The following is a 12,737-nucleotide window of genomic DNA, read 5'->3' as shown; positions in this document are numbered from 1 at the left end:
TTAGAAGTGACTGTTTAAGCTACTCACATTCTGTTAACTACTATATGAGGCAAATTTTCTTAGAAGAGACATCTAGCCCATTAATTCCATGAAGAATGGTAGGACAGCATGTATTCCTGGAGTTCTTTCTTTTACAAAATTGTACACCTATCCCCAGTTAATATATGAGGAAGATCGACCTGTAGATCTTACCAACAGATTAATACTGAGTTATTAGAAATATTCAGGCAATGCTTGTCTTACTGTGTTTTGCTTTATTGCACTTTACAGATGTTGTGTGTTTTACAAATTGTAGGCCAGACCTTCCACCAGCAAAGAGATTACACTCACTTCACTGAAGAATGAAGTGAGGGTCTGGAACCGAACCCACAATTATCTCTGAGGTCCGCCTGTATACCAGTCTGAACTGACAGACTTGTGGGAAATAAACTAGAACCTTTTGCAGAGCTACGAAGAGAAGGTATACTCTAATAACATAAAACTAATACGGAAAATGTACTCTAAGGAAAATGTTAAACTGGTCAAGCTACTTTAACAAATGAAATAAAAAAGTATCAAAGAGTGCACAGAGAATATTAACAAATGCATGATCAACAAATTTTTCAGGAGAACAATTAATATGTTTTGCAAAGATTTCCGATGTAAGAGCTGTGGCGAGGAGACAGTATTTTCCTAATGTGAGTCCATGAAGATAGATGCCTCCCACGCACGTGGGAGGGTGGAAAGCATGGCGCACTTGTATCTATGTGGGACTTAGGTTCTGAAATCAATGCATCCATGAGAACTGCATATGTTAAGTTCCCTTGAAAAGTCTCTGTGTGTCACACATTGCAATATTTCACTAATGAGCGACACATTAGGTGAGAAATATGGATTTCTAAATCCCAAATCTACCCAGTGCAGTGAAATCCATGCTCAGACCATGAGAAAGAGGGCAGGGGACAGCAGATTCCCAGCTCCACGCCTCCTGTTCTGAGGCTCTGCTTCTTCGAGGGGAACGGAAAGGAAATCGCCCAGGCTTATACCAGTTATTTCTCCCTCTGCCCAAAGGATGTCATGCACTCGCAGGCCAGGAAGTTAAAGACAGAAGACATGTATTCGCCAGGCACTGTGACAGTGATTTTTTAAAAGAGCCTAATATACGATGAAAGCTTAAAGTACATTAAACTTTTCCATTTTATTGAACAAAAGGATCATTTCTTTGAAAGTCTGTTCCTATTTCTTTTTTAAAAGGACATAAGCTAATAATATCCTCCAGAATGTTTAAAGTTTCAAGTCTTGTGCAAGAAATCTATAGTCAGCATCTCTACCTTTCTTAATCACGAGAACATGAAGAAGAAAAAAATATATCAAGATTTGAAAGCCGGCACAAAACACAGGTAACTGAAACACGGTCATCGTACCTTCTCAGACTAACACTGGCTCCCTAGCAAATGCTAAAGCACAGGTACACAGTAGATGAAAGGCCAGGCAAAGCATCAATAATAAACACAGCTTCTACAGGTGACAAAACCACATGGTAAAAGCTAAAACAGGTCACTGGACTCTACAACACATCTCATAATCACATTCAGCAAGCCATGTGAGATTAATTTGTTGTCTGAAATGCCAGTTTTCCTGCAAAGAATCAAAGTGCCAGCTTGAATATGCCCGTTGCCCACACAACACACGAGCCTGTTCATAGTGTCTTGCAGACAGAGGTGCTCCTGTGATGTCAGAGAGAAAAGAAGGCCCTGTGTCCTGCCCGTCTGCACACATACTGGGCGGGGCTGACCCTCTCACTGACTCTCTGTGGCCTGGGGGGAAAGAGACACATAGGCCTCTGTTTCTCTTGGGTGAACCATCCCAGACACAAGTGGAAAATAGATAAATAGATATTATATATCCCGGCTTTCCAGACGAGTTAATAATACATTTTTGGTTTATTCTGGAAGCTTCTGTACACTGCAGAATCAACACAAGAAACCATAGCTCCACTGTACACTGTTCTATTTAGGACCACATTCCCCCACCCCCCACCCCAAAATAAAAGGCCAATACTTACTCCTGACATCAATGGTACAAGGGTGAAAGCAAATGAATAAATAAACCACGAGTCTCTCATTTCCAGTACGTCCATGACCAACCCAACCTGAAGAAACCTTCCCCACCTCAACTTCTACAGCAATTGCTTGTCAAATGTATTTAAGAACTAAACATTAAACAGTCTACTGATTAATGTAATATTAAGTTCCCCAGTGGTTGCATACTTCTTACAATTAAATATTTCATCTGTTTTTACCTCCTACTAGAACTTTTAGTTTTAAGCAAAGTTTTCAAAAATGTTTAAAGATACACAAAGAGAATATAATCAATGAAAAAAAATTAAACAATATCAAAATATCTAAAGTGAAAGCCCCTGTAACCCTAAACCTCCACCCTTCCTCTAGGGGAACTACTATTAATATTTTTATGTACCACAATAGGTATGTCTTCTTAAAAACATGAACAAAAATGATAATGCTCTGTATACTTGCTCTACTAATCAGTATCTGGGTCTCCTGTGTCTCTACGGAGAAATATCTCATTCTTAGAACTGCTTAGTATTTTATAACATAGCTATACTGTTGTATTGTGTTTTGTCTTTTAATACTTTTATTTTTCCCAGCTTTATTAAGATATAACTGACATATAACATTGTGTAAGTTTAAGGTGTATAACATGATGATTTGATGCATTTAAAAATTGTGAAATGATTACCACAGAAGACTTAATTAACACTGCCATTACCTTACATAATTACCACTGTGTGTGTGTGTGTGTGTTAAAAACACTTAAGATCTATTCTCTTAGCAATTTTCAAGTATATAATACAATAATACAATACTGTTACCTACAGTCACCATGTTACACATTAGATCCCCAGAACTTACTCATCTTATAACTGGAAGTGAATACCCTTTGACCAACATCTCCCATTTCTCCCACCACCCTCTCCCCTCAGTCCCTGGCAACCACATTCCACTCTTTATTTCAATGAATTCAACTTTTTTTAGGTTCGACATGTGAGATCATACAATATTTGTCTTTCCTTCATCTGACTTATTTCATGCCCTCAAGATCCATCCATATTGTCATAATGGCAGAATTTCCTTCTTTCTCATAGCTGAATAATATTTCAACACACACACACACACACACACACACACACACACACACACACTAGAGGCCCAGTGCACGAAATTTGTGCACGGGGGGAGATCCCTCAGTCCGCCTGCACCCTCTCCAATCCAGGACCCCTTGGGGGATGCCCTGCGGGATCAGGCCTAAACCGGCAGACATCCCTCTCACAATCCAGGACTGCTGGTTCCTAACTGCTCGCCTGCCTGCCTGCCTCTAACCACCTCTGCCTGTTGACCTGATCACCCCTAACCGTCTCTGCCTGCTGGCCTGATAACCCCCTAAATGCTCTCCTGTCAGCCTAATTGCCCCTAACTGCCCTTCCCTGTCGGCCTGATCGCCCCTAACCGCCTCTGCCTGCCAACCTGATAGCCCCTACCGCCTCTGCCTGCCAGCCTGATCGCCCCCTAACTGCTCTCCCTGCCGGCCTGATTGCCCCTTAACTGCTCCCCCCACTGACCTGATCACCCTTAACCACCTCTGCCTTGGCCCCTGCCACTGTGGCTTTGTCTGGAAGGACGTCCGGAAGATGTCCGGTCTAATTAGCATATTACCCTTTTATTAGTAGAGATCTTCTATTGATAGATTCTTAGCCATATCTTGGCTATTATAAATAACACTGCAACGAACATGGGGGTCCAGACACCTCTTTGATATCCTGTGTTCATTTCCTTTGAATACATACCCAGAAGTGGGATTACTGAATCTTTTAAAAATATATATATTTTATTGATTTTTTACAGAGAGGAAGGGAGAGGGATAGAGAGTTAGAAGCATCGATGAGAGAGAAACATCGACCAGCTGCCTCCTGCAAACCCCCCACTGGGAATGTACCCGCAACCAAGGTACATGCCCTTGACTGGAATTGAACCCGGGACCCTTCAGTCCGCAGGCCGACGCTCTATCCACTGAGCCAAACCGGTCAGGGCAGTCGTTCTACTTTTAAGTTCCTGAGGAGCCTCCATACTGCTTTTTCTACAGTGGCTGTACCAGTTCACATTCCCACCAACTGTGCACAAGGTTTCCCTTTTCTCCACACCCTTGTTATTTGTTATCTTTTTCATAATAGCCATGCTAACAGTTGTGAGGTGATATATTTTAATATATGTTTAAATTAATATTTTAATTTTTTATTTAAATTCAAAGGTATAAACTGTTTCCCCATTAACAGTCATTGTTAGTATTTGGAACTACTAACACTGCAGAGAAGATCCTCAAATACCCAGTTTTGTGTGTTTGGTGGATAATCTTCTGGGAGGGGGTCTAATAAATGTATATCCTGTGTCCCTGAGTAGCTGATGATACAAGACACCTCCTCTGTTATTGTACTAGAAGGTTTGATGTTTACTTTCCAAGTGCCATTTTATAGTTATCCTTGCTGTGACTTACTGTATCCAATTTATCAAAGAAACTTTTTGGAAACTAAGATGTAGTCTCTGTGCTGTTTGCTATTTTTATATGCTTGATTGCAGAGGCAGAACTTCTCTCACATTTGGTATGATTTCCCATGGTGTGACATTTCTCCAGGCCAAAGAGCTGACGTGGTAGTCCTTTTTATTATTAGTTTCTATACTGATACTTTAAAATGAGTAGTAATTAAATATTTTAATAGGCTTAAAATTTGGTTATTAATCTATATATACCTGGACTAAATGACACACTTAAGTGACTCAGATGACAGCTACGTAACTCAACTTTTTAACTGGCTTTTCTCCACCCCAGCCCAAGCATAATAAAAACTTAACTTTCCCTTCTTCCAAGAACTGGAGAATGGAGCCATCATTCATGTGAAAACCAGTTTTTAGACACCAGAGCCATCTTTCCACCCAAGAATTAGTGAGGCAAATCCACACTCACCAGCATGGCAAGAACCAGGGGAGGCTGGGACTCACTGAGCTGCTACTGCTGGAGGCGAGAAGTGGGGACACCACCCTTCCCAAGCTGTAAATTGCATGCCGGCTAAGTCCCACAGAAATGCCACATTCAGATCAAACTAATCCTGAGTTTTCAGTCACCAGTTAGTGGTCTTAAGAATCTCTCAGGATGTCCTGAAGAATGCACTCTGACAGGGTGAGCACTCCGGGAGGCCAGGCCTCGCCCCCAGGTTCCTGTGGAGCGCGGGTTACTTAGCACGCCGTCTGCAGTCCATCAGCAAGAACGAATGATGGTGCTGAGCCTGACCTAAGTGACCATTAGCTCAATCCCCCAGACTCAATCCCCCAGACGGTGTGGACCATCTGTCTCCCCCTGGTTCAGCACTCCCTCTCCTATCTAACTATAATGCTCAAAAGCATTTTTCAATTCCTCTTGGCAGGCAGTGAAGCCTGTGATACAAAGCATTTTAAAGTGGCCTGCTATTCATGCTGCAAAACTAACATGTGTAACACTTTCCTTGGCACCTACCATGTGCCAGGTACTGTGAAGGGACAAAGGATATAGTGACACATAAACCATGACACCCGCCTTCAGGTAACCTTAGGTTAGGAGGGTTCCACAGGTGCAAACAGGCCATGGTCAGTGCTGTGTTAGCAGTACATGAAAATGCAGATTCAGGGAGAGGAATGCTTTCTGGAGAAAATGAAAGCATCAGTGATGAAGAATAAAAGTAGGGAAATAGAGAAGAGGGTCCCAGCTAGACAGAACAGCCTGTGTAGGCTCAGGGGGAAGAAAGTGCGTATGACGTTCGAGGTGATGAAATTAGTTCAGATTGGCTAAAACAAATCAATATTCTACAAGGAGAAGAGAAGACACATTCCAGAACTGGTGAGCAGTCTAACCTGACCTCCTGCCGGGCACCTGAGAAATGCTGCAGCTGTGATCTTGGGGATGCCAGCCTGGTGGCTCTTCCTTTTTAACTTATGACTTACTTGGTGATTCTGACATTAGTTGTGGATCCTCTTCGCCAGAAAAGTGTCCCTGAATGCAATCATGTTCACAACTTGGGAGAGTTCAGTGTCACCGGCAGAGCATCTCAAGACCCCTGGTTCAAACCTAGTTCAAACTCATGCAGGCTCAGAGGAAGCTGAGGCCCACACTGACTTACAGAAGCTGAGGTGAAACCTGCGTCTCCCAGTTCCCGGCACAGCTCTGTCCCTTACATCACTGCCCGCTGCTCGGGGAAGCGTGTGTACAGAGGGTCCGCGTACACTGGAAGTACTCACGCTCAGGTATCTCTGACCTTCTCTACTCCACACGGCTCAGTCACTCCAGGACCTAGACTGAAAACTTCCTGGGCCTGGGTCGTTCGACTAATCAGTCTATATTCCATCATCTGATGGAGCAAGGCAAGATGGCAAAGACGCACGGCAAAGGCGAGGGTGGGTGAACATCTGTTTCTTTCTCTCAAGCAGCACAAACAGAACATGCTCACCTGTTCCCTGCCACATCCAGAACGTGAAGCTCTGTGGCCTGTGACACCTCAGCAGGGATCCGGGTCAGTCTGTTGTCCCGCATGCAGAACACAGTGAGGCTGCAGCACCCACCGATCTGCAACAGGAAAGAAAACACAACTTGTTTCCAGATGGATTTTTTTTGGGGGGGGAAGGGGGGGATGGTGGTGGGCCTGTTTATCAAATGGCATGAAAAGGATGCATAAAGTTATACCACATGATTTGAAGTCTCTAATGACCAACTATGCTTAATTTAAATCATACAAAATAGAATAGTCCAATATGTTCATAAAAATCTCTGCATAACACTAGACACACATGTTCTAAATTAAAACAAGAAAATAAACAATATAGTCCAAAAATTTCATTCTGGAAAGGAGTCATTTTCTATTGCTATCTAATACAACCACATCTTTTAAATACATTCACCGAGCACACAGGTCCAGACAAGTATTTTGTGGTCATATGGAAATACCAGGATTCTAGGTTTCAAGTTAGGCCAATCTCTCTCTCTCTCTCTCTCTCTCTCTCTCTCTCTCTCTCTCTCTCTTACACACACACACACACACACACACACACACACCCTCCTTTGAAGATCTGTCCATCCCATTAACTTCAGTGCTCTCAGCTTTTCAGTTTATTTAAAACAGTGGGAGGTCATCTGAGAGATGAAGCAGTACATTAATTTCCACCATACAACTTTTAATAGCTTCCATTCACAACTTAGTTTGGCAACTTCATTTTCCTTTGACCAATGGAATTCAATAATATTTTTAGCCAATAGTGAATTTGGTAAATACACACATTAATCTCCTCAGCTATGACCTGCTGATACAAAAGCATAAACCAATATCTACATCCACACCAAATTTGATTATCACTTCCTTCTTTTTTTTAAAAGCAAGCAATTCAAAGACAATTGAGCTTCATATAATTGGTCTTCAACGAAGAACATAAACACAAAAGATTCAGTGATGCTCCCAAACAAACTGGCTGTGGTCTCTACTGTCAGGAAAGCTGCACCATGGGGGCGAGAAAATAACTGGATCCCAGGCGCACCCTCGGCAGGACTCCCTGTGCTCCCCAATGCCTCCTGTGCTCCTCCTCACCCAGAGCAGGGCTCAGAAAGGCTCACGAAGGGACCCACTGATGGCGCTCTGACACGGGAAAGCACTCCAGAGCCTCCACTTGAGGGGGGGCCGAGACTTGGCTGGATCTCCAAGGATGTCTGATATAGCTTCTGACCTTTTCTATTTATGGGTTTAGTATATGTACACATCTTAAACAGCAGGATGCCCACTTATGAAATTACCACATAATTACCTTCATACACAATCTTATTATTATATCTTCCTTTTGGAGTTAATGTAAAGATTTTGAAATAATATCTTTAACCACAATTTTTAACTATATAGATGTAAAAGAAAAACAAACATAAGAAAACATGGACTAACATTCATCTCTGATCACCTGGAGAACACCCAGGTATGCAGAAGGCTTCCCAGCATTCACATCTCCCATCCCAGCAAAACTGGTCTACTTACTGTCATCTAAGATATACCTTATATTTTTGGTTCAACTACTTCTTATGGAAGGGTCCTTCCTTTTGTCTTTCAAAACATTACCAATCATCCAAAATCAGGCTTAACATCCTCCACTCTTTCTGGGACCCGCTGGTCTACACTGACGCACTGCTCTCTGCATTTTTTTTCATAATTCGGGTCTATACCAACCTTCTGACAGGTCCTTTACTGAGCTACTGTTTAATCTGCACATTTACATATAATCAGGGTGCTTGGCCAGTATAGTACCCATCCCATCTTCTCACCTGTGAAGACTATCTACCTACCAACATTTCTCATGTAGGAATGTTTATACACGTATATTTATTAATTTACCTACTAGGGAAAGGCTGCTACTTAAAGTTATTATCTGCAGCTATGTGTAGCAATTTTTTTCTAGCAAGAACCACTGTGTTCTCTCTTATAATTTATGAATATAGAGCCCCAGTGTCGTGCCCTACAGGGATCTTTTGTGGGGCCAGGCACTCCTCTCCTCCTTGACGAAGGCTGCCCAGGAACATCATGGAAGGAAAGAAATCAAAACCCTGAATCTTTTGAGGATCGACATGAGTAGATTCTCCCTGATAAAGTCAGATGATTCCAACAAAAATCTACTCATTGGAAGGAATACTCAAGGTTCTCATGGAGGGGACACCTCACACACACCCCTTTATGTAGAGGGGTAACTGCACTAGTGTCTGGTCTCGGGGGGACTGCAGCCATGAGGAGGCCTTGCAGGTCAGCACATGGCCGAGGCTGGACACCCCTCTGCCCTGCATGCTCCTCCAGGGGAGCAGAGCAGCTATCAGTTATTCTCCTACATGGCCCTCCTGATGGGACAAGAAGCTCCTGGAGGGGATATAGAGACAAGAGCACATTGTGATTTGGGGCACTTTGTCAGGAAGCTGTCCACTGGCCCAGCCACCTGTAGAATATCTGTTTTGGGGCCCTGCTACTACATCTATGAACATTTTCAATTTGTATCATGTACATATACATTATTCATATCAATCAAAAGTTAATTAATTGATTAAACTGATCCGAGAGGGTCTAAAAGTTGTAGGAGCAATAAAAGTTCTGGACAAGTGAACATCCTTTAAGTGTGTGGGGAGGAGTGGTGTGAGCCCCCGAGGCCTGTGTGAGATGTCTACTGTTTATAGTCTCCTTTTTTTTCTTTTTCCTTTCCCTCTCTAATCTCACACCCATTAGAGATGTCAAAGGGTGGAAAGCACTTGCATTCAAGAGCCTCCTAGGCACTCTGGGTTGTCAGGGCAGGCGACCTCCAGACCTCCATTGTCTATGGTGTTTGGAAAACAATGCCAACAAAGGGCGAGTGTTGCTGCTGAATGCTGGGATGCCTTCATCACTTGCCAAGGCACAGGCTGTCCCAGGCAAACATCCACGCAAACAGAACCCTCTTTCCAAATCAGCCAGGAAGGGATGGAGCAAACTTCTGGCTTTCAGGAAAGATTATTAGGCAGCCTGAACTGTAAATCAAAAGACAATGCTTTATAGATGGCAGAGGAGTGCGGTGCGTTGGAGGGAGTTCGTGCTTTGAGATCACACAGACCTGGGTGAGAATTCAGGCTCGATCATGTTCTGTGAGTTTGACTGTATTACTTTAACCAAAAGTAACAATAAGGATTAAACTAAATGAAACCATGAATATAATTTAGCACCTATCATAGAGCCTGTCTACTGCTACTGCTGCCAAGTAAATGTAGTAGCTATTGTTTTTCAAAGAAGGGAAACTCGAATGAGAAGAGAAACATCCAAATGAGAAGTGCAGTCACCATGGAGTGCCTACTACGCTGGGCCTGCTCTGATGCTGGCGAGCTCTTCCCCGGACCCACCTGAACTTCTTAAAATTCTGTCTCCTTACAATGTCTCACAATGATATTTTATGTCAATAAAAGTGAAGCGGTGACTTGAGTTCAGTAGTACATTATTCATATCATTCAGATGTGCTTCTGCTTTCTCTTTGGGGTTCAAGAAGCACAGTTTACAGGTTTTTTAAAGTGACCACCTGGATAAAATGTCCCTATCACTTAGAAATCTGGGAAGCAGAGTCACTGTTTAAGTAACTTATCACCGGTCATGTAGGAAGCTGATATTTTTAAACCTCCCTTAAACCAAAAAGCACCTTTCCAGAAGACAAGGGGTTGCACGTGGATCTTCTGAGGATCACAGAATATAACTGAGAATCCTTGTTTAGCTGTTTTGTGTCTCAAGTCAAGGTGATACTGTCCTTACCTGTTTGTCACTAATCTAATCCATCTTAAGGAGATGGGACCTGCAGGCTATTAAGCAAACCTTTGGTCAGATCAACTTTCACTAAGTTTTAATTGCCTCCGGGTTACATTACCCTAGAGAAGATAATCAGATGGATTCAACAATTCAAAAAGAAAGCCTACCTTTGTCTGCCTATATCCCACTTTTGAATCCCTGTATTAAGTATAAAGGTGCTTTCATTTCTTTTTGTAGCTTCCTTTTGATATTATTTGTAGCAGAACTGAACCCACATTTCATTGGCAAAAACAAAAATGTACAATAAGCAAAATCTGGTCAAAATACAATTTGAAGAGAAATATTATGATGTGTCATTTCAGAAACCAAAGACTATTTTCTTGCCCCACTATCATCTATGGCATATTATTCAAATGTCCACTATTTCATAAATGTTTTGGAAACCACGTGGCTTTGGGGCTCTGAATTATTGGGCCTCTGACATCAAAATATCCACTAAGAGCTATGGCATTCTTCTTTCCTAGTGATAAGGAAGTAATTTATGTTGACTGAAAAATAAAAACCTTATACACGCACACACACACACAAGAACAAGGAGAAAATAACTGAAGTCACATCCGACTACAAAGGGATAATCAGTATTTAACAATTTGAGGGACAATCTTTCAGTACTATTGCCATGCATTTGATTCTGCCCATACACTTCAACAAAATGAGTACCAACACTAGGACCTTCAGCACCTTTGTTTCCATATGACATCAAGAAAGTTTGCCCATATCATCACATTTCTAAAAAGATTTTTACTGACCACATAATTATCTCCTTCTACAGATGTATCTCAGATGACGTAACAAATCACCCTGATTAGACACTGCTAGTTAGTACTACCATTTCTTGCTGTGTGATCTTGGGCAAATTACTTAACCCCTGTGTCTTAGTTTCACAACTTGTTACATAGGGATAACGATTTACCTACACCTCACAGAACTATTGTGAAAATTAGATAAGAATAAGCATGAAAGCTAACAGTGCCTGGCACATGTTAGCTGCCTCTCTACATGGTTGGCCTGGTGCCTGGCACATGTTAGCTGCCCCTATATGTACTGTGAGAAATATTCTTGTGCACACTCTTGGTGTATATCCATAATTTTTTTCTCAGGATAAAAGTCCTAGAAGTGGAATTACAGAATCAAAGGGTATGTACACTTTTAAAGTTTTTAATAATAATATCACATTCCCCACCAGAGAAGCCATAATAAGTTATACTTTCATAATAATATGCACTTTCCTGAATGTTGCCAAAATTTGGTATCATTAATTTTTTTTTTAATCTTGAAAATCTGATAGGTCAAAATGCTTCCACTAACATTTCTGTGGATACTAATGGAGCTAAATTTTTTTTTTTATATTTATAGCCATTTCTATTTTTTCTTCTATGAATCGCTTACTGATTCTTGTGAAGGGGAGAATTCTTTGCTTTCGTTTTTGTCCACTTTCCATAGTGGAAACATCTTTTTCTCAGTGATATGAAAGATTTTCTAATAAAGTAAGGTGAGACCTTATTCATCTGTAATGTTGTAAATGTCCCACTGCCTCCAGGCTATCTGTAACTTCTTAAAGATCAGAAATCTAATTTTTACATAGGAAAATCCATCAACTGTTTCTTTTATGATTTATTTCCTCTTTAAGTTTAGGTATGCTTTCTCTATTTTGGAATCCAATGGTCAACTTTATTTTATTCTAGTATTTTTCAGGTTTGATAGTATCTTTTATTTATCAATAAATCATTTAGAATATGATGGGAACATTTTAAATTATTCACTGAAATAATTTTAAATTGTAATAAAAAGAATACCTGACCACCACAGACATTTCTGAATATCACAATAACATTTATGGGTAATTAATGTAGACAGATTGCCTGATAAAGAAAGGCTCTGTCCAACAATCTGCAAATCCTACCTGTCTCAGGTAGGACAGGTGTGATGCATTTAGGGTCATGGCTATTTTGACCTAATGCAGACAAAAGACTGGCGTCTAAACTTGGGAATATGCTCAATCTCTTCCATCCAGAAACTTTATGGGCCAGGCTATTTAAAGTGAAAATTTGTTTGGGGAATATTATGAAGTTGCTGGCTGTCCTTATCATACTCATGATCATACATACACCAACTCCCTGTCAGATAACACAGCCTTCGTTGTTCCCTCTACCAAAAATATGAGAGTTTTAGGGAACCTCCTATTCCCAGAAGCATACATACTTAAGCAACAGGATGAGAAAAGATACAAATAAGTTGCTTGAAAAATCAGAAGCATGCCACATGTAGCAAATCAAGCAAATCTAGCCTTTCCATTAGAGATGGAATAGTGCCAATAAAC

General features: G+C 41.3%; 1 protein-coding gene across 1 annotated transcript in view; it reads right to left on the bottom strand.

The window, feature by feature from the left end:
- Nucleotides 1-12,737, bottom strand: part of LRRC1 (leucine rich repeat containing 1) — a 125,714-nt gene that overhangs the window by 5,846 nt on the left and 107,131 nt on the right. The window contains exon 11 of the mRNA XM_081094941.1: nucleotides 6,530-6,645. Within this exon, the coding sequence (XP_080951067.1) occupies nucleotides 6,530-6,645 (116 nt within the window). The remainder of the gene's footprint in view (nucleotides 1-6,529; nucleotides 6,646-12,737) is intronic.

The sequence above is a fragment of the Myotis nattereri genome (assembly GCF_964212035.1).
Source record: "Myotis nattereri genome assembly, chromosome: 6".
Lineage (NCBI taxonomy): Eukaryota > Metazoa > Chordata > Mammalia > Chiroptera > Vespertilionidae > Myotis > Myotis nattereri.
This window is presented reverse-complemented; position numbering and strand designations above follow the sequence as displayed.